Source organism: Phyllostomus hastatus, unplaced genomic scaffold (genome assembly GCF_019186645.2).
Source record: "Phyllostomus hastatus isolate PE091 unplaced genomic scaffold, TTU_PhHast_1.1 phas_scaffold_78, whole genome shotgun sequence".
NCBI classification, from domain to species: domain Eukaryota; kingdom Metazoa; phylum Chordata; class Mammalia; order Chiroptera; family Phyllostomidae; genus Phyllostomus; species Phyllostomus hastatus.
In genome coordinates this window covers 50,331,580-50,359,186 of record NW_025334041.1, presented here as the reverse complement: position 1 = coordinate 50,359,186, position 27,607 = coordinate 50,331,580, and the positions used below count along the sequence as shown (strand labels likewise).

General features: G+C 39.5%; 1 protein-coding gene across 26 annotated transcripts in view; it reads left to right on the top strand.

Annotated features, from left to right (window-relative positions):
• NRCAM (neuronal cell adhesion molecule) overlaps nt 1-27,607 on the top strand; it is a 319,470-nt gene that overhangs the window by 219,206 nt on the left and 72,657 nt on the right. For 19 of the 26 annotated variants that reach the window (XM_045827211.1, XM_045827208.1, XM_045827210.1 and 16 more), the window contains 3 exons: nt 19,496-19,696; nt 21,842-21,859; nt 25,081-25,186. In XM_045827211.1, coding sequence (XP_045683167.1) covers nt 19,591-19,696; nt 21,842-21,859; nt 25,081-25,186 — 230 coding nt within the window. In that variant the 5' untranslated portion in view covers nt 19,496-19,590. The remainder of the gene's footprint in view (nt 1-19,495; nt 19,697-21,841; nt 21,860-25,080; nt 25,187-27,607) is intronic. The other 7 variants (XM_045827217.1, XM_045827215.1, XM_045827214.1 and 4 more) reach the window with 1 other exon arrangement.

The window sequence follows — 27,607 nt, the reverse complement described above, 5'->3', positions numbered from 1 at the left end:
GCATGGCTTTTCTCTTAAGGGGAGCAAAAGCCTCAGCCCTTGCCATGACGAGCCTTTATTGGGTTTCTCAGCACATTACATGATGGTCCTCATTTACTATGCACAGGTTCGATTTAGGTGGTTACCTTTTACAGAAAACAAAGGAGCCAATGCTGCTAATCACATCACAGAAGAGGGATGTTTACAAATGAAAAGGCAAAAGTGGCTGAACAGGTTACACTCATCCTTGGAAGGTTTAGCATGGATTTTAGGAAGTTACTTTGCAGTAAATGTCCTCAATTCAGGGTGAGGGAGTTTTTAAACAAGAACAATACTCAAAGCGGCCTAGGCACATTGCAGGCCTGATTCCCAAGGAAGAACCTATCCATGGGCATGGGTCCTGTGCATCTCCGAGTGGGAGTTGGGCCCACACCATGCAGAACAGTCTCCTACAGTGTGGTACTTTATACAATGGAATACTATGCAGCAGAAAGAAAGAAGTAACTCCTTCCTTTCTCAACAGCATAAATGGAACTGGAGAGTATTGTGCTAAATGAAATAAGCCAGGAGGTGAAAGAAAAATACCATATGATCTCACCTATAAGAAGAACCTAATGAACAAAACAAACAAATGGGAAAAATAGAACCTGAGGCATGTAAACAAGGAACAAACTGACAGCAACTAGAGGGGCAGTAGGTGGATAAAGGAGGAAAGTACACATTGCTTCTTTGGTGAAAAGTTAGCAAAGATGTTTTCCTCTAGAACTGTTCTATGCAACAGAACTTCCTACTATGATGGAAATTAGTTCTTTTCTGCAATGCCCATCACAGCAGCCACTAGCCAGCCACATGTGGCTATTGGGCACTTGAAATGTGGTTAGTGTAACTTGAAAACTGAATTTTCCATTGTAGTTCACTTAGGTAATTTAAATCCAAATAGCTGCATATGCTTAATGGCTACTGTTTAGGACAGCACAGTTCTAGAAGATGACATCTTAGCTGAGTCTTCAGGAATTAGGTGGCATTATCTAGGTCATGAGGAGGGTGAGGGTCAAGTAGAGAGTAGGAAAATTGTTCCAACCAGAGGGAACAGCAATGAAAGGCATGGAGATCAGTGTATCTGCTTATTAGTCTTGTGATAGACAAAAAAGAAATCTAGAAAGGTACATGGAGGCTGTGTGTGACAGGCCTTGTCACATTTACTAAGTCACCATTTACTAAGAGTACACTAAGTGCCTGGCATGTTGCTGACCGCATTAGATATTCATCTCATCTCCTCTGCAGCACTGGAGCTGGGTTAATTAGCCCCATTTTATTAGCGAGGAGACTAAGACACACAGAGTCGATTTAACATAATCAGTGCAACACAGCTCCTAATTGGCAGAGTCAAGATTTAAAGGGGGGTCTGACTCCACAGCCTCTCTTCTTTCCACTTTATTACTTCACCCCACTATGCGTGTCACAGGGGTAGTTTTAGCTTTATGTAATTTTAGGCAAGACTAGTCTCCATTGGTATTTTTCCTAGACAGGCATGATGTAAAAACCAAGGAGACAAAGGAGTTGAGAGGATTAGCAAGAAAAATGAGGGATCACCCATGGGACCCAGTCTAAAAAGAGAAGGAGGTCAAGATGAGAGAGGCCAAGAACAGAGTGGAATGATTAAGAGAACTGCAGATGAAGACATTATGGTCAGAGAGAATTATTGCCATTTTAGCAGCTTTCAGCCAGGGAACTAGGTGACTATTTTCAGCCCTGGAACTGAGGGTGTTAATTGGTGGAGAAAGCCTTTGGCAAAGTTCCTGTCCAGCATATAGATAACCTCCTCTTTTTCCAACAGGCAGAGACCCAGGCTCCTCCTCCATGTGAGCAAAAGTTTCTGATTCCTCAGAAACTGAATCTGAGTTTCAGAAGTTTTATTTTTTTAATCTCTATTTTGGTGACTTATTTTTGCTTAGTGAAATAGAAATAAATAGCATTGATTTTTAAAAGTCAGAGTTTGTATCTTTCAGCATGCTAAGAAATAGGGAGCCAAGGAGATGGCATCTGGGATGTATAGACGGGACATATGCTCTCACCTGCAACTCTTTGCCTGACTTATGTTTTAAGACCTCATGTGCCTTAGATGAGATGGAACGAAATGTGAGGTTAAATGTATTTTTTATTTGAAATCAAAATTACATAGAAGTGAGTCTTAATATAGCATAAAAATCATTTTGAAAAATACTAAAATTGTCCCAATCCCTTATTAAGGAAACTGATTTACACATGGTGATAGAAATATTTTTAATGAAAATGACAAATATAGGTTATTTTCATTGAAATTATCTGTTTTAGTTAAAATAGCTCCTATCTCTACATTTCTTCTCTTAAAATGACTCCTTCAATAATTTAGTTAGACTCATAAAATAATATATTATTTGTCATTTCTCTCAGTATTACTTAGTTTTCTTTTTTCAGAAATATATATATACATTTAACTTATACTGGGACTAGAATATTATATGTGTGAGCACATACCAGGGGAAATAAGTCCATAAATGTATCAAGTGTGTCCTGATTTAGGAAACACAGGGTGTTCAAGTTATTTTTTCTTTTTTATAGCTTTATTGAGATAGTTTACATACCACAAAATTTACTCATTTTAAGTGTAGTTTTAAGAATGAGTATCTTTTATCTTCTAAGAAATTGCCAAACTGTTTACCAAAATGGCTATGCCTTTTTACATTCCCATAGCAATGTATAAGAATTCCAGTCTCTGGATTGAGCTCAGGCTGGGAACCAAAGTGTCCCAGGTTCGATTCCCAGCTAGGGTACATTCCTGGGTTGCAGGCCATAACCCCCAGCAACCGCACATTGATGTCTCTCTCTCTCTCTCTCTCTCTCTCTCTCTCTCTCCCCCCACCCCCCCTTCCCTCCTTAAAAATAAATAAATAAAATCTTAAAAAAAAAAGAATTCCAGTCTCTCCACATCCTTTCCAACACTTTATATAATCAGTCTTTTTAAATATAGCTATTCAAATGATGTATAGTGGTATCTCATATTTTAAATTTGTATTTCCCTAATGATAAATTATATTGAGCATCTTTTCATGGGCTTATTAGCCATTTGTATATCTTCTATGGGAAAATGTCTTTCCAACATTTTTGCCCATTTTTGTTGCCTTATTTTTGAGTTGCAAGCATTTCTTTATATGTTGTTCATACAAGTTATTTACTAGCTATATGATTTGTAAATATATTTCTCCTAGTCTGTGGCATGTCTTTGCATTTTTATTGGTACATTTTGAAAAAATAGTTTTCATTTTAATAATGTTCAATTTATCTTTCATTTTCTTTTATGGATCGTACTTTTAGTATCATATTTAAGAATCTACCTAATCAAAAATCACAAAGCTGTTTTTTTTACATTAAAACTATTGACTTTTATCCCTTTAAAAATGATCAAGAATTATCTGAATGTCACAACAATACCTTAGCAGTCTCTGTTTGTTGGTTTTATGGGTTTTTTGGACTTTAAAAAATATTTTGCTTTTTAGTTCATAATGATAATTTGAAAAGAAAATTCCTGTTATTCAATTTTTTCCTTTATGCTGAGTTTTGAAAGTGAGAATATTAATGAGAAAAAATAGCGAGTTATTTAAGCAAGAAATGCCAGAAATAAACTGTCACCTAGATATAGTAAACAAAGAAAACTTAAACTGATGACTTGAGAATTTTCTTTTTTAAGTTTCTTTTTTTAAAATCCTCACCCAAGGATATGTTTATTGATTTTAGAGAGAGATGAGGGGAGAGAGACAGACATCAATATGAGAAACATCAGTTGGTTGCCTCCCATATGCGCCGATACAGGAGATCAAACCTGCAACCTTGGTATGCGCCCTAACTGGGAATCAAACCTGCAACCTTTTGCTGTATAGGATGACACTCCAACAAACTGAGCCACCCAGCCAGGGCTTAAGTTTCTTAATTACAGTCCAAGAATTTATTTATATGCTGTATTTGAAACATTAAGTAAATATGTAAATTGGGACTTAATCCAGTCTGTTTCTCCCACTTAAGTTGTATTTGGTTTGATGGTTGTTGTAATGATAGGGGTTAGGACGCCTGGTGTATTGTTGTCACTTTACATAAATATAACTTGGCCCCAGAAGCCTTCTACCATTCATTTTGCTTAGAACTATACTGAAAAAAGTACCCTTCTGCCTGTCTGCCATTCATCTGCTCTTTGACTGCCCTCAGCCTCAGGCAGCCATTGAGCTGTACATAATTGATTCTCAGATTATTGAATTTAATTGAATCCTCTAAAATTTCCTGTACCTTTTGCTCTTTGCATAGAAGATGGTACTCTCCATAATCCTTTTGAAAAAGTTAAAAAAAAAAGGAAAAGAAAAAGTTAACTCACCATACCCAGCTTAGTACTTTGAAACTCATCTAATTTTATGATAAAACCCAAACTCAATGACATGACATTTAAGTTCACTTACAATCTGGCACCAACTTACCACTTCTGCCCCATTCCTCCTTCCCACCATGTGTCCTCCAGCAACCATCTAGGAGCTTGCCAGAAACATGCAGTACCCTGGGTGCCCTGTGACTTTACTCTGAGCTTCCATCTTCTGTGCCTGGAGGATTCTTGTTACTCTCCAAGGCAGAGTTCAGATCTCACTTCCTAAAGTCTTTCCTCAGGAAGAGTCTCTCCTCTTGAGCAGAATTGGTTGCATCATCCTTCTTCCTGCTGCCATCAGCTCAGGTCCTGCAGCTGCTGGAGCATTTACCACATTGTTTTTATATTTAGTTCTTACAGAGTTTACTTCCCTCTCCAAAGCCCAGATTTGAGCACTTCAAGGGCATGCGTTATGTCAAATTCACTTTTGAAATTCCCCTAGAATATCTGAAACTTAATAGGTATGCAATGAATATTTTCAATAAAATGTTTGAAACCAGTCCTACAAAGAAGTCTATCTAATTGCACTTAGACACAGCTCTAATGCTGCACTTTTAAAGCTTCTGAGTAAAACTGAGTGCACTCTCCCTTAAGCTCTGTCATTTAGAAATGCCCAGGCCTGGCAGCCCTCTCAGGCATCACTGCCTCTGTGCCACTAGTGTGAACTCTCTTCTTGATTTTGTAGCCTTGCCCTCCAGTTAGAATTTTCAGCATATGATGTAGAGATTTTATCACTTGTCTCCCCGTCTTGAGCACAACAGACTCATAAAAATATCCAGATATTTTTCTCCATTTAAACCCTTGCTCTCAATTGAAACCTAAAGTATGTCTTCCAAACATGACTGTTGCTTTCTGCTTCTTGCTTGTCTACCTGAGAGCTTAGCACAATTTGTGAAGTATGTACATAAGAACCAGGTTCTTTGTTTAATAGTAAACTTCATTTTCAGAGCAGTTTTAGCTTTACAGAAAAATTGAGCAGAAAGTACAGGGAACTCCTGCCCCCCACCATTGGACAGCCTCTCTCACCATCAACATCCTACACCAGAGTGTAACATTTATTACAATCAATCAATCTACAGTGAACTAGTTAAATATATGAGAAAAAATGAGAATGTAAGTATCATGTTCTGTAATCAACTTTGATGAGAAATTAGAAATTACCACTGAGCTGCTATGGTGTATTGATATATCTTTCTAGGAGGGGACTTGGCCTTTCAAAAAATAAACACAAACCTCTTCTCTGCAGAGCTTGTGAGAGGAGTTGGAGATCAGCAATTAATGTTCTGTACTCTAGCAATGGCCTAGAATACTCTTATTTTAAATTCTTGAAGGAAACAAAAACCTAAATTTTGCCTTCCTCAGACTGGACATATTTAAGATGCTGCCCTTAGCCTAGTGAAGTGTGGCAAGAGGGCCCCCAATATTTACCAACTTAATCCTAAACTTGCTGACCCCACAGGGAGGGGACCTTTAACTGTTTCTTCCTGCCCGTGCCTGAGCAATCCCACACTCACACTCAAAACCCTATGAAAGTCATACATAGTCATTCTTTTCAGTTCTAGAAATGTCTCTAGGTTTTGGCTCCCACATCCCTTACTCTCAAGTCCCATACCTGGTGGTCTCCCTTTGGAACCTCTCTGCTATCTCTTACCTGGATTGTCTTCTTTACCCAGACCTTTCACTTCTAGACTCTATTGGCTGTTCTGTCAGGCTTTTAAATTGCCTTCTCCACAAAACGTTTTCTCTTGTCTTGCCCCAGTTGGCTCCACTAGACACAAAGATGCAGCAAGTGGTGTCCAGACCAAGAAACCAGAGTTCGGTTTCGGCCAAGAGCCCCAAGCCCACTCCTCTCTGAGAAGGCACTGGTCACACACTTGCCTTACCTGCCCACATCATGCTGCCCTTTGTTGAGACAGTAACATGTGGCAAATACTCATTTTTTATTGCTGCCTTGCCTACCTTCATCAGATGCAATAACCATCAGCCTCACAGAATCTGATGCCTAACTCGCTGTTTTCCAATTTCTGGTCTTGGTGTTTCCTTCTGCTGTGGCATCTCAGCGGTTGTACAGTTTGTTGATGGCTGCAGTACTTACTGATGGCTGCTTTATTTGACTCCACTTACATTTCAGCAGCTGCGGTTCTCATGATCAAAGAGTAGGACTGGAAGAGATTGTGTGGGTGTTCTCAGCATGAGCCCTTACAGAGGCACTCCTCTGTAAACCTTTTCCTTGAAATTTTTGTGATTCCTTTCATATGCTTAAAATTTTTCTGTAGCTATTTTTCTGCCCAGTTTCTTTGTGAATTATAATTTCTGAATCCCCTCCAAAAAAGTGATGATAATAATAATGATGTAACTTGAAATTGTCTTGCATCTATGACATTTCTTTCTTTGCTTTTTCTTTGTCCTCTTACATCACTTTTCTTTCTTACTTCCTAACTCTCTTCCCAGAAAAGCACAAATATCTATCTGTAGGAAATAAATTCTCAGTTTACCTCAAAAATTTTTCTATGAAAACCCAACTGAAGAAACAGAAGGAGGCAGTAATTCTGGGTTTAATGTTCTTATCAACTAACTTGGATGATTTAAAAAAACACAAAAACCTCTGAAGGCCTTTTTTGGGGGGTGATTCTTTCAGAGAGATGGACACTTGGACCAAGAATACTTTCCTCCAGATGGTATTTCTGACCTGCTCTTTGACTGCCCATTTCTTTCACACCAAGGCAATGGAATGTATTCTTTCTATAGAGTTCATTTAAGTAGTAATGGAAATGGAATACGATCTTCTCATAGAAAAAGTGGTTCCTGAGATGCTGGTGTCCACTAGCACACACAACAGAATATCCTAAAACTTTGAATGTTAGGTTGGTTAAATCTCACATTGCAGAGTATGTTGCTTTTAACATTCACACTTTTGTGTATATAGCTTTTATAGAGAATATGGCTCTTGAGGAACTAGTATTTTACTTCCTGGAAACTAAATTATGCTATAAATGCTCAGGAGGAAGATGTTGTATAGAGTAAATCCCGTAAGTTATTTTGGAAGCAAATGATCACTTACTGATTTTTTTGTGGATTTTCACCTGACCTGTTTAAAATCAAGTGTGCCTGGAGCTAAATAGTATTACATGCATGACTCCCCTGTTTTGCTGGTAAATCATCTGCAGTACAAAATGCATAAGAGCAAGTGACTCAGATTTGTTCTTTATGTAAAATAGTCTCTGGCTCTAATGAAGGATTTTCAGCTGTTTAATTTATGATAATATATCTTCCCCAGCACTGATGACAAGGGGAAACCACAATTCTTGATGTCATATCAGTCTCCATTTCTCATTTTCATGGTCCTGTTGTGATTATACAGAGCCTGGATACCTTGGCAAAATATATTTGGAAATGTTACTGTGAAGGTTATAGTAATCTTTGACATGGAAGGAGTGATGTCCCTTAGATTTGATAAATCTGGGTCTTCTGCCTCCTCACCCCCACACCTAGGCTTATGTTTGGGAAAAGCTCAACTTACAGGAAAGAGTGATGCAGAAATGCAGCTGGGAGGTAGGCAGAGAGGGTGACTGCAGCCAACCAACACCCACACAGCCCTTACTCATAACTATCATTCTGCTCCCTAACTGATCACTGAGATGAAGGCTCTCTTATGAGAGCCTTCTTGTAGAATGTCACTTCTGAAACTCTTTCCAAAAAAAGGCACTTACAGATTTACTGTGAATCAAGCACCTACTCTGTAACAGAGGTAGAAGTGCTCACTAAATATTCCACAGGCACCTTGTGGCTGTCTTCATGACTACTGCTGGTCAATGGGTTGTAAGCAAAAGATGTGTGCAGCATCTTTAAGTGGAGGCAGTAAAGAGCAGGGGAATGTGGGGGCTCTGGAAGCCACCTGTTGAAATGGCAGCATAGTAAAGTGATGGAGCCTCCATCAGCCTGACGCAGAGCCCCCTGCCACCCACTCTGCACATTAGCATGAGTGAGGTATGAACTGTTTTGTGCTAAGCCCTGAAATCTCTGGGTTAATTTCTCACTACAGTATAGGCTCATTTTCTTGCACGTTCTCTCTTTTTCCTTACCCCTCCCTTCAGCCCTATTAGGAGAGGAGCACACACTGAGATTTTGGCCCATGTGCTGCCTCTCCACCCTGAATGTCTCATTACAGTTTATATTCTGGCTTTTTAAATATACATATTATTTATTGATTTAGGAGAGAGAGAGATTGATTTGTTCAGGCTTTTATTGGTCAGTTCCTGTATGTGCCTGACCAGGGATCAAACCACAAACTTAACATATCTGGATGACATTCTAACCAACTGAGCAACCTGGCTGGGGTTAAATTCTGGATTCTTATATCTGAAATGTGACAAAACTTTTTTTAATGACTAGCCTACTATTAAATACATGGCTACCATTTTGCCATGTATTTGTTTACTTAACAAATGAATGAGGTATAGTCCCTTTAAAATATTAATATTTCATACAGCCTTTTTTCTGAAGGTTTTAATAAACGTTCTGATACTTCCATCTTTCCAGTGATATTTGTAGAAATCTCAATTTATAGGAAGATAGAATCAGAGCTTTCTCAACAATTCAACAAATGTTTTTGAATACATTACTATCAAGACGTACGGTCAGAGTTAAATTTCTATTTCTCAGACTTCACCTTTAGAGAAATTCCCTACTTTCATTTTTAAGGATTAGAACTTTTTTTTGTTTTATAATTGGAAGGAAGCCCACTGCAAAGTGAGCCTTGTGATAAAGGAATAGATCTGTCTCTAGCTTAACTTTTGCTTTTCTACATTAGAAATAAATTGCTATAATGCCTAAGACTCTCAATTAGGCATAATCCACAATTATTTTAGTGTAAAGAAACTTGTTAGACATCAGTGGTAACTCTCTTCTATTTATTCTGGGTATAAGTTTTCTGTGAGAAATGTAACCTGCCTGTGCATTTTGGTTGCGCCAACATATATAGAAGGAAGCACATCTAAAAAAAATGATACCTCACTTTAGAGGGCAAAACCTATATCACCATACTATTCAGTTAGAATTCCTGTGGTTCCAATCATGCTCTTGTAAGGATATCTGTGTATTTAAATCATTAAGGATTCTCTTAAGTGTTCACATTAGGGTCTTTCTGATCACACGAAACAACCAACTTCCACTTATCTTAATTAATTGTTTCAGATATCTGCACTTTGTAACAAATCACCTCCAAAGTCTGTGGCTTAAAACAACAATAATTATTATTTATCATAATTCGAGGGGTTATTAACCCTCAGATGGCTAGCATCTGATTCTGTTCTGTTCTCAGAATATTTCATTCGGCCTTTTTCAGGGTCTCTTTCCATGGGCCTCTTACCATTCATTAGTCTAGCTCAAACTTCCCCAAGGGAACATTATAAGAGAATAAGCCCTCAATGTGCAAATGTTCAGCACACCTCATCTTGCATATTTCTTGCTAAAATCCCACTGACCAAAGCATGTCACGTGGTCAAGCCCAGAGTCGCTGTGAGAGGGGACTACACAAGGGTGTGGATGCTGGGAGGAGTGCTTCCTGTGAGATTCCAATGTAGCAATCTACCCATTGTACTGTGATAATGAAGGCTTGTTCAGAATTCACAGATAGCACAGAGACAGGAAGATGTTTCAACCACAGCCACTATTCTGGCAAAATTCATAGAGAATTAGAACATCGTTTGGGATACCAAGACTTTTAGAGTCCTGGTAATCATAGTGCAACAGAAGCAGATACTCATTATCACCTGTTAGGCATTCCACTGATGCCATGGTCCCTCAATGGCTCTTTGTCTCTCTCTGCTGATTTTGTTGCTGCTCACTAACTTCATTCTGCTCTTGATACATCATATCCTCTGTTTACACATGGTTTCTTGTGCTGTCTTGCCTCTGCGTGATCTTTGACCTTTCTTCCTGCTCCAAACTGTTGACTCATCTTCTCTTTCTGCCTCATATTCATTCTCCCCGTGAGAAAGGAATTTCTTAACCATTTCATCGGTCATTCTTCAGCCCTCTGAAACATGCAAGTCATCCCACAGGCTCTATGTGGCTGCTGCCTTTGGTCAGACACCTCCCATGCCCGAATTGTTCTAACCTTGGTCAGGATGTGGGGTCAGTACAGAAAGTCAGACTGTGAGCATGGCAAGCCTTCACAGTAGAATAGTCTTCTCTCCATTCTGTTTAGTTAATTGTGGTGGGATTTGCAAGTAGGAGTGGGGAAGGCTTCCTTTGAGAAGCACTATTCCTTTTCTCTCTTATTCCATCCTTCCTTTCTTTTCCAATCAGCTCTCACTCCTGAAGCCCACGCTGACCCCTGTTATCATGTAATTGGCTGGACATGTGTAAGACATGTGCCATCCTTGGTCAGAGTCACTATTAGTCTTAAGCATATGGACTTTCATTAAGCATGTTTTATCCTTTATCTTAGATCTCTCAATTGTATCACTATCTACTATTTCCTTTCTTGTAATTTCCATGCTTAATAAAGGAAGTACAAAAAAAGCCAGTATCCAAATAATTTTATGTGTTGCAAATAATTAGATTTCATTGAAAGACAATAGTATTTTTGATTGTCTAACATCAATGTTAAAAAAGGCTTTAAAACTTTTTTCAAAATCCAAGAGGTCCTTAAAACATTGTATTATATATTTTTATACTTCTTTATGTATAAAATATCTCCAAAAGGATTCAGGAAACTTGGTGTAGTAACCCTCCCAAGGGAGAAACTGGGGAGGGTTACTTTGCTTACTTTGAATTATATGGCCTTTTGTACCTTGTGAATGTGGTAACATGTACATATGTTGCCTACTTTTAAAATTAACTTTTTTTTAAGTATGTCTTGCCTACATTGTCCTGACTTGCAGTTTCTTTACAAGGCCAGGGCCAGCACATGGTGCACTTCCAGCTGGCACCATTCTCACAGACCCCACCACGAAGAGGCCCCCACTGTGAAGATCTGTTGATATTTAGAAACCATTCATGTTTTTTAACATGAGTGCCTAAATGTGTTAATTCTGTTTGCCAATTGATTAAATGCAAAATAAGAGGTTATGAGAGGCAGGGAAAGTTATCATTACAATCTCTGTAGTCATGTAATCTCAAACTACTTTTTCTGAGGTACATTCATGATAGTGTCATTTTACTTTGTTGATCTGTTAATTATGCAAAGTCATTGTTCACTCTCTCGAACCTTCCTTCTGTTACCAGACAGAGGCCTGGCCCTGCGTGGGGTCCACCTAGGGCCAGCTGTAATGTGTGGGTTCTTGACTTTATGTACAAAAGCTTTTACAGCACAAGTCCAAATGACTATTGAGTATGTTTATTAAAGGTGGAGACAGTAAGACAAGGAAAGGCTTAGCATAGGAGCAACAGGACAGCCTAGGCTGGGCTGCCTTAGCTCACTGGGCAGTCAGAGAAGAGGGGGACTTGGGGACAGGTTCAGGGAATTAGTCTGGGACAAGCTGCCAGCTGCCCCATTGACTTAGAGTTTAGGAAATGCCTTAGAGTTTAGGAAATGCATGCCTTTGGAGAAAGAAGTGTGGGAAGAAGAAGGGAATGGCGTGGGCTGCTACCCACAGGGAGAGCACAAGCTGGGTCCTTTGTCTTGAGCTCTCTCTCTCTCTTTCTCTCTCTCTCTCTCTCTCTCTCTCTCTCTCTCTCTCTCTCTCTGGAAAATCTTAAGGGAGATCTCAGGGGAGGGTTTCAGCAGAATATTCATCAGTTCTCAGGTGTGTCCTTTCAGGGTCATGGTCTCCTGATTGGTCAGTGGCAGGGCAGGGGGTCTTTAGTCATTGCAGTTGGTCCTGGCACTGCCTACCTGGTTTTGCTGCTTTTCTGGGCCTGGAGCTGCAACACAACTGAGGCCTAGATGTTATCTCCAGGGAGGAAAGGCCAGGTGGAAAGAGGTTACCCTGGGGGTGAGGTCCTTGTTTTCCCAGTTTTGCCCCTTGACAGGCACTGGGGACTTTCCACCCTGGTAACCATCTGTATCTGGCTGGAAATTACTCGGCTATTGTATTCAGCTGTCTGTCTCAGTTTCCCTAGTCCAGTTGCCAAGGAATTTTCCTAGCTTCTCACTATCCTGCCCCACTTCCATAGTCTCAGACTCAAAATCTGTGGTTGAAAAGCAAAAGTATGGGCTACAAATGGGCATTAATGTGCTTATTCCTTATGGTAAATATTTGATTAAATATAAAAAGTAACCATCCTCAGGTTCACTGCTGAAAAATACCTTTCATAGTCAAAATAATGTCACGCCCAGCTAGCTATCCAGTCAGGGAGGCCAGCCACTGATGAGTCACCAGAACAATAATTAGTGTGCCAAACAGCGTCCAGTCACAGTTTATTGGCTCAGAGAGTCGATCGTGTTACATTGGTCCATCAGCATTGAACCAGCCGTGCTAGGATGCTGAAGGTACTGACTAGAATGAAGTGGTAAGTAATACATGGCCTTCCAGTTCTGATTAAAAGTTGACATTTTTTTAATATAACTAATTTCATCTTTCACTTGAGAGAAAAAGATTTTATTTTCTTTCCAATGACAACTCCTTAAGTAAACAACAGAAGAGCCAGGTTTCTTGGGCTTAATGTTAATGCTTTAGGTTTTTAAAAAATACACGATAAATAATGCAGGGGAACATTTGCTCTATGATTTAATGTGGATTTTAGGCAGAAAGCAGTAAGGGAACCTTGAATTGCATTTCTTCTCTAATGATGAAAAGTTTACTGGAGGACAATGTTTTCCCTTCTCTTTCAGAGGTTCTGTAGGTAATATGTGAAAAGTTGCTTTGAATGGAGTTAAATTAAATATTAAAAGGCTTCATTGTTTATCTTACTCTGGGTCATTTTAACAATATGTGTGGTTTCAAATGTCAGGGTGATTTATATTCCAAAGGTGAAGCTACCATTTATCTCATTCAAGCATGCTTTAAAATGTCTGTGGCAAATATTTTTTTTCCAAATTACAAGCTATATTGTATTAACATGCTCTTTAGCCTTGACTAAACATGACTTGCTGTTTCAAGTTGGGGTTTCATTTATTTTAATGTAATTACAAAAACAATTTAGCTTAAGTTCATGATTCTCTTATAAAGGAGAATAGCCATCATTTTCCAAGGTAAACTACAAGGCAGATGGGCTCCTAGCAGGGCAGGGCATTGACATCAATATTGAGAATGCAAAAGCAGTGGTGTACCTTTGTGAGGCATGCAGAGCACATTACTCTTACAAAGTGTAAGCTTAATCTTTTGTAGCTATATTTGATTTTCACTTTAACTGAGTGCTGGGGACTTAATGCTGTCCATGGGCATTGCGTTTTCCACCTATGACAGCATACGTAGGAGGAGTGGGTGACTTTCCATGGGCAGGAATCAGAGGGTAGGCTGGGCCATTGCTTCGTCCTCCTTAAACAGAACCTACTCTAAAGACAATTTCGTGGCTGCTGGTGCAGTTAATTTCTTGGAAGAGAGACCACATCTTCAATTATAATAGTTCACACCCTACACTCATTGTAAGGATTTACTCATGTCTCTTTCAGTAAGTGCTTTCTCAGTTTTTCTTAATATTTTCTTTATATAATACTGTGATTTAATGTGTAATATTTTATTCTCTATATATTCTGGAAAAGCAGCTTGAATGATACTTTCTTTTATATGAAGTTACCTAATGGTTTTCTCTGTTTTGAAGGGTGAATCACTAAAGCATCCAGGAAAAATAAATAATAAGTGAAGAAGTATAAGAGAAATTATATGTAGTTGCTTAAGATCTTATGAGCATTGCAATTTATTAGTACACCTTTGAGAGAGTGTGTTAGTTCTCTAGCACCTATTCAGAGACCAAGGCACTTAAGTCTAGTAAACTCAGCCTGACACATAAATCAGATAGGTATGCCATTTGTTTCCTCAGTGTTCGATTCTATCGTCTTCTCTCAGTATGTGTAGTATGTAAGGTCAACTTTTATGCCAGTTACTTTCATTTTCCCTGAAGCTTATGTGTAAATTCAGAATTAGCATTTTAACAGAAAATCATGACAGAACTAAGTAAATTCAGCTAACTGATGCAATTATGCCTTGCGCACAGAGACAGTCTGGTTTATATTTTGGTTAGAAATGTTTGTGTTAACTTCTATACTTGCCTCTCATTGTTAATGGGCCTGATTGTTTATATATTATATTATAGAAAGCCAAATTTCCTAGTTCTTAAATGAAACCATATAGTATGCATGTTTCATTCACAAAATACTTATGTATGTATAATGTCTATATTTAGCACAGTAATTTTTTTGTATTTGTTTAGCAAGAAGTGTCCAACTGCAATTGTAATTAGATTCAAATCAGAACTCCATTGCTAGCAAAACATGTTATTGGTATTGTTTTGTTACAGGGTGCAGCCAAGAGGGGGGACCCCAAATGGGCATTTAAAATGGGGTCCAGAACTCAAGGTGTCTAGGAGATTTTAGGATGTCTTCACCCCCCACTCCCCAGGTGTGGGTTGGGGGAAGGGACAAATGGAGCAGGGCCATTGAGAGCTGTTTTGCATAGCAACAGCCTTGCAGCTAACCTCTGGTGTGGTCATTTAACATATCTGTGGCCTTTGGCTGGTCGCTTAGATATGTTAAATAGCTGTGGCCAGGCCCTGAGCCAGGGGAATGGAAGTAACTTCCCCATCAAGATGTGACTGGGGGCAGGTCCCCCATGTGGGAGCTTGGAGAAGATTGGCTCCAGGACATGGGGCCACACCTGCCCAGACTCATGATGGCAGTCCAGTAAAGCTGGAAGGGTATGAGTTCTGGCATATGAAGCCAAGTGTGGGAGGAGTTGGAAATGGGGCTGCAGAGGAAGATTGGCCGCGGGGCTTTAAACCGGGATGCAGCAGCCATTGAGGGGGAGAACCATGCGCAGCCCTGAGAGAGAGGCCCACACAGCTTTAGCAGAGTGAAGACTCCTGTGGCCCTGAGGGAGAGAACCACGAGGCCTTGACAGAGTGGGGACCCCCGCAGCTTTAGAAGGGGGAACCACCGCCTGGTTTTAGCAGAGATCCCAGCGACTCAGCTGAGGGTGCCGGGAACCCAGGGAGGTCTCCCAGTCGAGATGGAGTACTAACTGGGAATAACCAGAGGACTGCCTGAGCCATGGACTTCTATTTCCTTTCCTGAGATACGGTACTCTGGACTGGGCAAAGGGGGAAGGAAAGAAGGACTGTGTCTGTTTGTGGGTGTTTTAAGGGACTTTGGGATTTTTGATAAAGACATTAGGTCACTACTTTAAGTTTGTACAGCATTAAATAAACATTTCCTTTCCTTTTCACAAATCTCTGGCATTGAGAGATGTCTTTCCTCTGGCAGCAGACATAACGGACCTGGGGACTTTTTTTTTCAATAATAGTATATTGTCCCAGGCCCCCCCTTGTTTGTTCTTTAACAGTTTCACTCTCTTTTTTAAAAGTATTTTTATTGATTATGCTATTACAGTTTTCCCAATTTCCCCCTCTATCCCCCTTCCACCCTGTCCCCCCAACCCTCAATCATTCCCCCCCTTAGTTCATGTCTGTGGGTTGTACTTCTTTGGGTCCTCTGTTTCCTATACCATTTTTTTGTCTTTCCCCATCTATTTTATGCCCACTAATTAGGCTTCTTCTTCCCTGTACCTTTTTCCTCCTATTCCTCCCCTCCCTCTCCCCTCTGAAATTCCTCCATGTAATGTCCATTTTTTCTGATTCTGTTCCTGTTCTAGTTGTTTGCTTAGTTTTTGTTTTTTAGGTTTATTTGTTGATAGTTGTGAGTTTGTTGTCATTTTGCTGTTCATGTTTTTTATCTTCTTTTTCTTAAATAAGTCCCTTTAACATTTCATATAATAAGGGCTTGGTGATGATGAACTCCTTTAACTTGACCTTATCTGGGAAGCACTTTATCTGCCCTTCCATTCTAAATGAAAGCTCTGCTGGATAGAATAATCTTGGATGTAGGTCCTTGCCTTTCATGACTTGCAATACGTCTTTCCAGCCCTTTTTTGCCTACAAGGTTTCTTTTGAGAAATCAGCTGATAGCCTTATGGGTACTCCCTTGTAAATAACTGTCTCCTTTCCTCTTGCTTCTTTTAGGATTCTCCCTTTATCTTTAATCTTGGGTAACTTAATCATGATGTGCCTTGGTGTGTTCCGGTTTGGGTCTAACTTCTTTGGAACTCTCTGAGCTTCCTGGACTTCCTGGAAGTCTATTTCCTTTGCCAGATTGGGGAAATTTTCCTTCATTATTTGTTCAAATGAGTTTTCAATTTCTTCCTTTTGTCTTCTGCTCCTGGCACCCCTATAATTTGGATATAGGAACATTTCAGGTTGTCCCAGAGATTTGTAAGACTTCACTTTTTTGAATTCTTGTTTCTTCATTCTGTTCTGGTTGGATATTTATTTTTTCCTTTTGTTCCAAATTGTTGCTTTGAGTCCTGATTTCCTTCTTGTCACTGTTGGTTCCCTGAATATTTTGCTTTATTTCATTTTGGGTATCCTTCATTTGTTTTTTCATTTTTTGACCAAGCTCAATCAGTTCTATGAGCATTTTGATTACCAGGATTTTAAATTCTTGATCAGATATGTTGGTTATCTCCTCATCGCTTAGTTCTGTTTCTGAAGTTTTGCTCTGTTCTTTCATTTGGGCCATATTTCTTTGTCTCAGCACACCTAATAAGTTGTAAGGGGGAGGTCCTTAGGTATTCACCTGGGCAGGGCAACCCTCCTTGCTGTGCATCAGCGCTGCCTGTCCAGGAGTGGCCAGAGAGGGAACAGTGCAGCTTTTCTGCTCCACTAGAATGCACTTTTCAACTCGTGTGAGACTGGGAGTTTCCCACAGGCCAACCATAGCCCACATGGCAACCGTAGCCCACAGTCAGCTCTGAGTCTCAATTTCACCTTCAGCCAGCCCTGCCCATGAGGTCCACTGCCTCAACATGGTTTTTCTGAGTCGGCCCCCATGGTCCACTGTCTTACCCATTTGGTTGTTCTAATTGATTTTTTCTTTAATTCCTTCGTTGTCAGAGTTCCATGCAGCATGATTTTCTGGTGCTTTTGGTTGTTTATTGATTTTAGATTGTTTGTTATCCTCCTTTTGGTTGTGCGAGGAAGTGAAGGGTTTCTACCTATGCCTCCATCTTGGCCAGAACTCCTACTTCATTTTCTTTGTACACATTCAAACTTGATTCCACACACAGATATAATATGACAACTAATTTGATCATATTAACAAAAGTTGGTTTTCAAACCAGATAGGTATAAATGTAGAATTGGATAAATGGTGGTGAGCCTGCCTATATGAATAAAACCTCATCTTCAAAGATGTTAAGTCTCCATTTCCTTCCCCTTTCCTCCTTCCATTTTTTTCTCAAATACTAAATAATTTACCTCCTACAATGTGTCCCTGTGATGGGCTCTGGGGACAGGAGAGATGCAGTCCCTATCTTTAAGAGGCTTTCAGTTTGGTAGGAAAGGTGGACATTATAAAAATGCACACTTACCCAAATAGTAAAAATCACATAAATAATTCTGTAATTAAGCTGGAGCTACCCTTGTTTGTAACAATGACATCCCTCCTACCTTCTCAAGAGAACCATTGGTCACTGCCACCTCTCTTCATTAGTGAGAAGTCGTGATTAAAGCTTTCATTTCAGGTAGGAGTCTACTGCAGAACAGGGGGCTGTGCTCTGTGTCTGTGCTTATGCTCTCCCATATACAGCAAACACTTCAATGTGCATGGCACACTCCAGTATGTGATGGGAAAGGGGCAGAAAGATAGAAGAAGAGACACAGTCTTTGCCTAGAGGAGGAATGGAGGGAGCTTGCATACTAAAAAGGTCTATTTATCTCTCTACCTGTCATATAATATATGTGATGTCTAAAACAAGGAATTTCATGAATTCTTAGGGGGTGAAATGACTTCTAGTTTTAGTGATCAGCTAATATTTTGATTTTAACTGATCTATAAATAAATAAATAAACTGAATTTTGATAAGGAAATATGGTGGAATGAGCATTCAAGGGAGAAGGAATAGAATAAACAAAGGCAACCTGGCTAGTATGGCTCAGTGGATTGAGTGCCAGCCTACAAAGCAAGGGATTGCTGGTTCAATTCCCAGTCAGGGCATGTTGCCTGGGTTGCGGGCTAGGTACCTAGTGGGGGGCACCCCAATGTGCAGTTGCACATTGATGTTTCTCTCTCTCTTTTTCTCTCTCCCTTCCCCTCTAAGAGTAAATAAATAAATTTTTTAAAGAATATACAAAGGCAAGAAGGTGGGAAAATTTAAGGCATTGACCCAAGAAAGAAAAACAGAAACAAACCATCAAACAAAAAATAAAATAGTCATGTGGAAACAGGAGAAGATAAAGGTCAATAGGATAAAATGAAGCCCAATTATTAAGGGTTTTTTCATTTCCTCTTTAAGGGTATATTGAACTCTATTTGGTCGATCCCATATGGCTACTCCCAATGTTTAACCAAATCAGACCCTTTAGGAAGAATTAATCAGAATTGTTCAGGAGGGTGACTTCAGTGAAGAAGGCCTGGAACTCAGAGCCCAGGCATATCTGTTGCCACCACCTATATGAGATGGGGAAGGCCTAAATTGGTGGTGGTTATGCTGGCAAATCAGGGTATGTGGTTTGAAGCCGATTTGCAACAATGCCCTGGAGTTTCCCTGGGATAATCTATAGAACAAAGAGGCCAATAAGCCTGAAGTCATACTTTCTGACTGACTTGTAAGCCAAATTTGTATGACCTAGGAGGAATAGCATGGTAGCCTCTTATACAAATGCAGATACTTAAAATGAAAAAGACTATAAAGATGGCAAGGTAGGCATATTTTGCTTAGCATCACTACAAGTATTTCTGACCTGGTTTCAGCTGGTTTATGAATAAATGATTATTCTGATCCTGAGAGTTAAATATTTAAAAAATAGCTTACTTTTAGACTTCATATATAATCCAGGACTGATTTTCAGTGCTGCAGATTTCCACTCATTTCCTTCTTTTTAATACACTATAACTCTTATTCTATCCTTTTCCAGTTTCCTGCATGAAAATTACTTAGACTTTGCACACAAATCTTTTGTGAAAGAAGAAAAGGAAATTCAGTTTGTGGGTCTCAGCAGGAATTAAGCTAATGCAGCTTAAAATAATGCCGAAAAAGAAGCGCTTATCTGCAGGCAGAGTGCCCCTGATTCTCTTCCTGTGCCAGATGATTAGTGCACTGGAAGTACCTCTTGATCGTAAGTATTAACGTTTTAAAGCTGTTAGGCCCAGGAGTCTAAACCTCCCCAGCATTTACCATCACTCTGAACTGTGTGAATGGAGAAGGTGTCTGTGTGATACTGAAAGCTAATCAAAATTAATTTGGCTTTTACCTTTAGCACCTGGTGTTTATGAAGAATCACACCGCAGAAACAGCCATTGAAACAGTCATACACATTGTACCCTCCCTATCATTATCTTTCTCCTCCCTCAGGTGCCTTTTGTGTACCATGGGGGGGTTGGGGGGTGGGGGCCTAAGAAGGAGTGAATTGCGGGCTGCACTGATCCTCCCAACAGGGGACTCTTTATAGAAGCAGTCCTGCTAGAGAGCTGTATGAATTACTTTAAAATGGTTGTAGAGACCTCCCCACATCTTCACCCTCTCATATGCTGACAGTGCTCTGGAAAAGACTGGGAGATGGTCTCTCAGACAACCCCACACTGCTCCTACATCCCCAAACTACCCATAATATATTACTCTGGGTTCAAACAAAGCAAAATTTACCTTTGATTTTTGAATCTTAAATATGAATTTAGATCTCGGAAATGGATCTTATCTAAAGTCTAGTAAAGGGTCCTTTGTGTTTAAAAAATATAATCAAAGATCAAGATATAAATTTTGAAAATAAAACTAGTCATCTATAAAAATACTATTTAAAATAGAGCAAGTTAACAGCTACTATATTAGCCTACCCTTTTCCTAATTAGTAAAGTGTATGTATGCTGGACTCTCCCTGGTCTGGGTGGCCTATTTATAAAAAATAAAGGTAATGCTAGTTTTCAACTGGTCACTTCTCTTGCGATGGAAAGCAGAATTTCAAATCTGGACAATTACTATACTTCAGAATTGATTTATTCTTTATCCCTAATCTGCCTGACCTCCTTAAATCCATTAGCTTCCTGAAATAGACATCTGTTTGGCAAGCTTTCCAAGGTGCAAGGAAGGTAACCCTTTCCTGGGACTATTCAATTGTTGGGATGCCATTTTTGCCAAAGAGGTTGCAACTGCCAGTGGGGAGACATTAAGACATGGTTTGCCCCACACATTGTTGAATTCCTTTGCTCTGTCTCTACAAGTCTAAAGTACAATAAAATGCAATATTTTATTTATATTTAAACTATTATTTCAATGACTTTAATTTCAACTTTCAAAAAAAAAAAAGACTGCTTATGCTCACAGGAGTTGGAATGCTTAAGTAAGCACTTGCCCTAAGAGATATATAGGAAAGAGAGAAAAGCACTGGAGAGAAATGCTTTTGTTGTCTTTTGTATTAAGTATAGTTCCCCTTTATCTGACTGTTCAATCTAACAATCAGAGGGAAACAGTCACCTAGGGCTAACTCACTTATCCCTGCTGATGGAGAAGAGGCAGAACCATGATGAAAAGAAAGTCACGGACAACGCAGGCACTCCCACATTAACCTTTGCTAGTACTAGTGACTGGCAGCCCTGCAGAATCATTTGAATTGCATACTAATGTAATTTTAATTTCTTCCCTGCCCCTAATCCTTACATCCCTTCTACATGAACTGCTCCTTGATGTGGCTCCTTGCTACCCCTGGGTGATGAAGGAATTTTGAAAGCAGAAATATGCTAACAGTCTGATTTGGGGATGAACCATAGAAATATAAAAATCTAAAATCAGTGTTGGATTTGGCTTGGATGGAACACTGTCATTGCAGCCATGTCCCATTGTTAAGGATCATCACCATGTGCATCATGACATTGGGGATAATAGGATCAGACACTACAAAGTATGTGACCACTCAAATTAATTGTGGATTTCAGCAGTTTTTCAAATTGAATGTAATTACTTGTCCGGTACAACATGGAGAGAATGGAATTAGCCATTCTTACGCCTGGAAGAACCATTTTTTGCCTACAGCATTCCTTTTGTTTTGTCCATATGTTATGTGGGTTAACTGCTTCAGGAATGAAGAAGGCCATGCACGGGTGTTGCTCTATAACTTCACCACTACAAGCTTTGCTATACTAGTTTTTTAGGTCAAATCAAATAGACAAGATGCCCCTATTATCTTCAGGATTCTAATGTTCTTATTACTAACATTTGGTTTTCTTTAATCCTGTTTGCCCACTCACCTGCTGATATTGATGGGAAAAAGCAAAACTTCTTGAAGACTGTAAGTGTCTTTCTGTAATTACTAGGCAGTGTGAAAATTTGGGCATGTCTTTGTTTTTGAATGAATGGTGTGAATTAAGTTGTACAATTTTGTGTTTTGTGACTAAAATAGTTTTAAGCATGTGTATTTACTGTGACTAAACATTAAAATACCAAGAAGCGAGTTAATATAGTCCCTGCATGAATTCTGAAGACTCAGGTACTACTATTTTTCATTTACCTATATTATGCTCTACTAACTTCTGTGCTTTATTCACTTCTGATGTAACTCAATGAGAAAATTCACAAAATTTAAAGAGAATGACTGCCTTGTTCAAAATGCTATTAAATGCTTGCTGGAATACAGATATGTCTTTTCGTATATCTTTTAGAAAGTGAATGCATGCAGACGCTTCATCCAAGTCGGCATCTGTATACCCTCTTTTCCTTCTTCAGCCTGTGAACTGTGTAGACAAGTATGATTTATACTTGACACCGGACAAGTATGTCCACTTGTCATCAGTATAATGGCCTGGAGAACTTGAATATTGTTTTGAGAGGTGCAAAAGGCGATAAACGACCCTCCCTCACAGTGTTTCTGAGTGGCCTCCTCTAAGCAAAAACTTCTGCTGCCTCTGACAGTTGAGCAGCATCTATCATATACCTAAAACACAGTTTTCAGGCATTTGAAAAATTCTTTGATGTTGGATTAACCAGGAAATTATATAAAATCACCTTTTCCCCTTATTACTTCACAGCATTTGTTAGTTGCCAAATGATTTAAGCACTGTCTAGATCAGGGATGTCAAACCCATTTCACCAGGGGCCACATTAGCCTCATGGTTGCCTTCAAAGGGCCGAATGTAATTTTAGGACTGTATAAATGTAACTACTCCCTAACAGTTAAGCAAGAGCACGGTGCCACCACTGGGTAGAAATAAGGTGTAGGACTGGATAAAACAGGGTGGAGGGCCACGTGTTTGCCACCTATGGGCCTTCTGTTTGCCACCCGTGGTCTAGAGGGTAAACTCCTGACAGTTAGGAGTGGCGTATAAGCCAGCTCTGTTGACACATAAGTAGAAGTTGTGGATCTAAAACCACCACACATACACCTCTTTTGCTTGCAGAAAAGCACAAAAAATTGGTCTGAGTCACTTCTAAGAATTCCCTCACCTACCACCTGTGTCCACTATTCTCTGGGTGTGAAATTCCAAGTTTCTTTCCATCATCCCAAACTCTATACTCTTAGAACCTAAAGGATCACTCAAAGGTGAAGCTTGTCCAAATAAAAATAATTTTGATAATAATGTAAACACAGCTAACATCACTAAACCACTGTAGTAATGGCATGTACTAAGCAGCTTACACAACTTATTTAATCTTTCAGTGACTCCAGGTACTAGATACTACTCATAAACCCCATTTTGTCTCTAAGGAAACTAGGACTTAGAAGTTAAAAAATTTGCTTGAAGTCTCAAAACTGGTAAAAAAGAAACGGACTAGTTCTTAGCCATGAGACCAAACTACTAAGCAATATTGGGAACCGACAGAGCTGGAAGAATAGGGCTCTGTGCTGTTGTGGAGTCTGAGAAGAGCAACTGGCACATCAGGAGGATGAGGTGGGGGTGGATCTTGCTAAAGGGAGAGGAAATTGATACTGTCTAGTGTCTTGCATTTAATAGGTTGCACGATAAGTAGTGACAATATGAGCTCAGCTTTTGATCTGTATTTTAGGTGTCATTTGGACACTTAGTAAAAGATGTCTGGTGGACAGTACAGTACCGGAGACAAAGCAAGAGAAGAGAGCCATGTTTGCAGAGCTATGAGACTTGGACATGGAAGTAAAAAATTTAGCCCTGGCAACAATGAACCACAGTAAAGACAGACAAGAGCAGAAAGCAGTTGTTAAGCTTAGGGAAGCACCTGGTTGGCATGTGGAAGAGATTTCACAAAGGAAGCACAGTGCATGGGCAGAGAGGAAAGGGGAAATCTAGAATATGAAAAACTTCAATGATCGAGGTAACTTTTGTCCCAGGGAGGGACTATACATTGTAAGAGGTTTAGCAGCATCCCTGGCTTCTGCAATAGATGCCAGTACCACCCCGTCCCCAGAGGTAACAACCAAAATTGTCTCCAGATATGTCCAAATGTCCCCCAAGGGGAGGGGGCAAATTGCCCCTGGTTGGGAACCACTAGCTTTCCCTGGCCTTAGGCAAGTCAGTAGTTCCAACCAGGAGAGTTTGGTCCTCGACTCTGTTGGGCCTTCTTAGTCAAGTCTAGTTGCTGCCCTAAGCAAAAATTAAGTTGAAATAGATTATTTTTCAAGTCCCTACCTGTTCTAACACTCTGTAATACTGACTTCACAGGAAGAATATGATAAACTTGAGTGCTGAATGTCCAGATACCAGCTTTCCTCAGGTTAAATTGTTCTGGGTCATAATGGTTCCCCCCTATGATTTATATAATAAATGATCATGTAAAACTTTGAAGAGTGAAAGGGAAATATAATCTCCTATAACAGAGAACTTCCCAAATCTATTTATCTCCTAAACAAGACTTTTATCTTTTTTCCTACCAGCTACCTATATATATCCTGGCTCTAATAAGACATGCCAAGTCTAATTTAACCATCTTTTTAACATTAACTTCTCAAATTTATTTGTTCTTAACATACAGAGTGGGGCAAAGTAGGTTTACAGTTGTTCGTATGGAAAATAATACAATAACTTAAAAATAACAATACAAGAATAAACTCTGTGTTTTGTGTGCTCACAACTGTAAATCTACTTTTGCCTATCCTGTATGTTAAGTTACATTAGCTCGCTAATGAACTATAAGTCAGTTACCCTTTCCTAAGAAATGTAAATTTTCTTCATAACCAAAATTTCACTGAAAGGCCTGTTTAAACAAAAGGAACCAGAGGAAGGAATTTCTCATTGTTACATCAGAAAAGAAACTGTCTGAATATTAAACTTGTATTGGTAATTACTTTCCCAGACTTTAGGTGGGAAAAAATGGGCTTTGTGAGTAGTACATATAAAGTTACGAAAAGGAAGTTGTGCTTGACCTCAAAGTTTTAGGAGACTGCTGGTTAAAAGTCAACTGGGTATGTGGCCACCATAGAAATTTCTAAAAACATTTGGAGCACTCTTAGTCTGGGGTGATTTTGATAAAGAAAAAATGATTGTTAGTATGATATTAAATGATTTCTTTCTTTCTATTATTCTCCTTTCCACAATTAAGTGGTACAGCCTCCAACCATTACTCAACAGTCTCCGAAAGATTACATTATTGACCCTCGAGAGAATATTGTTATCCAATGTGAGGCCAAAGGGAAACCTCCTCCAAGGTGGGTGTGCTTTCTGCTTTGTTATAGTAACAAAAGTAACCATGGTCATTAACATTGATTAATGTCCTGTGCATCACTCAAGTATCATTTGTAGGTTCACTGTTTGTCTCTCTGCTTAATTAGTTAGTTTGTCCTTGAAAACCCAGATGATTGCATTTCTGTATTCATGCCTTCCGTGAAATGCTCAAAAATGTGGGGAGATGGTGGAAAGAACCTTCTAGTGACTCTAATTGACTTATGACACAGGCAAATCCCTTTTCTCTGGGCCTCAGTTTCTTCATTTGTAAAATAAAGAAATTGAATTTGATAACTTCTAAAATCTCTCCTATCTCTAGAGAAGTCTATAACATAGTCTTAAGTGGATTTCCAAACTTGGCTGGGTTCAGTGATCACTGGATGGCATTTTACAGTTGGAGGAGATACAGAAATGATCTGGTCCAACCAATATATTTTATAGATAGGAAACTGATGCCTAGATAACTTATCCAAGGTCCCACAGCTAATTAGTGGATAATCTATAACTTGTCCAGTAATATATAGGAATTTGGGAGAGTTGGATTATTTTTTTAAAGATTTTATTTATTTATTTTGGGAGAAGGTAGGGAGGGAGAAAGAGAGGGAGAGAGAGATACATCAATGTGCAGTTGCTGGGGGTCATGGCCTGCAAACCAGGCATGTGCCCTGACTGGGAATCGAACCTGCGATACTTTGGTTCACAGCCCGTGCTCAATCCACTGAGCTATGCCAGCCAGGGGCGAGAGTTGGATTATTATCATTAAAATGTAATTTAAATGTTTAGGTAATAAAGAAGTGAAAGTTTCTAAATATTTTATTTGAGTTTGTCTATTACTGGCCTTATCAAACTATCACAGACTAGCACCTGAGAAAAAAATTAATGGGTACTAAATACTGAAGTATATCAAAAACTTCCAAGGTTCACTTCAAAACAATACATTCTGCCATATCACTAGAAACTCTCTAGCACCCAAATCCTAACATGATGTCATTTGATGGAATTCCCTTTTAGTTTCACATTTACTCAATACATCTTGTAACTCTCTGTAAGGCAGAATTTTTCCATCTCAGCATTATTGATATTGTGGGCCAGATAATTTTTTTACTGTGGGATGGGCTGTCCTGTGCGTTGCAGGTTATTTAGCAGCATCCCAGTATATGCCAGTAGCACCCACCACCACCTCCTGCCCTAGCAGTTTTGACCATGACTGCTACAGGAGAGCAGGGGGAAGAGAGATACACCTGGGCCTGGAATACAATGAAGTTTAGAGATTCATGCCTCTGTATGAGTATGTTCATTGTTGATTTGTGACTAGTTACAAAGTATTAAATTACTTGAGCACTGTGACGTTTATTGACGCGTGGGTCTCCGGCCAGCAGTGACCACGGAACGCTGCAGATGGCTCGACGAAAAACACGCGAGAAAAAACACATGCACAGAGACAAACTAGTTTCTGTGGGGAAGTAGGGACGAAATGGCCACCCCCCCTAGTGGGGAGCGCCCTGATTTACCATCCATACCTGCTTTTATTGGGCTCATTTTGCATAATAATTCAGGTAAAGTAGAGTACTCATTAGGGGGAAGTAAGGAACTATAGAAAACAAGGAACTCTGCCGGTCTATTTTGAGTCGGGGTAAAAGAGCTGTAAGACTTCAAACTAACTTCCTCCTTGGACCCTTCTCATTCAACTGAGAGCATTCTAAACAAAGAAGGTTTCACAGTAATTTACATATTCTTTCTTAGGCCTGATCACCCGGGGAATCCGCCCTTTTCAGCACAGAGCTGCACCACCCTGTCATTGTTTCAGGCTTAGGTGGGAACCAAGGCAACCAAGAGATAAGGAGATTTTCTCCCAGACGAGGAGGACTCAGGCTATGTCAAAGCCAAGGAGCGAGGGTCCATCACCCCCTTTTGCTGCAGCCCCCCAAGTCCTTCTTTTGGGGGGCCTCCCAAAGTGATCATGCCTGTCTTAGGTCGTTCCCCCCTTGGGGAATCTTACCCGTCTTTGGCTAACTGACCAAGCTTTTTGGGGTTCAGTTATGAATAAAGCAGCAGAAGCAGCATTCCTGCCAGGGAGATAAGCTTTTGTCTCCTTGCTGGCTTACGGTTCCAAGGGCGTTCCCTTAGCCTTAGCCTAGGTGGGGGTTTCAGCTTCTGATACCAGTCAGGGCGGTTCCCAACAGTTTATATAAGGGAATCTTCTATATAAATAAAACTGAGAAAGAAGAATTTCAGTTGATAATTTGAAATACTTTCTAAGTAATTTACAAAATTATCTCTAGAATTAAAAATTCTTAAAATATATTATATAGAGAATTACCACTTTTAATAACCAATATTTAAAACACCACTGAACTCATAGTTCTTTCCCTCCCTGCAACCTACACTTTGCATTTTGATAACTT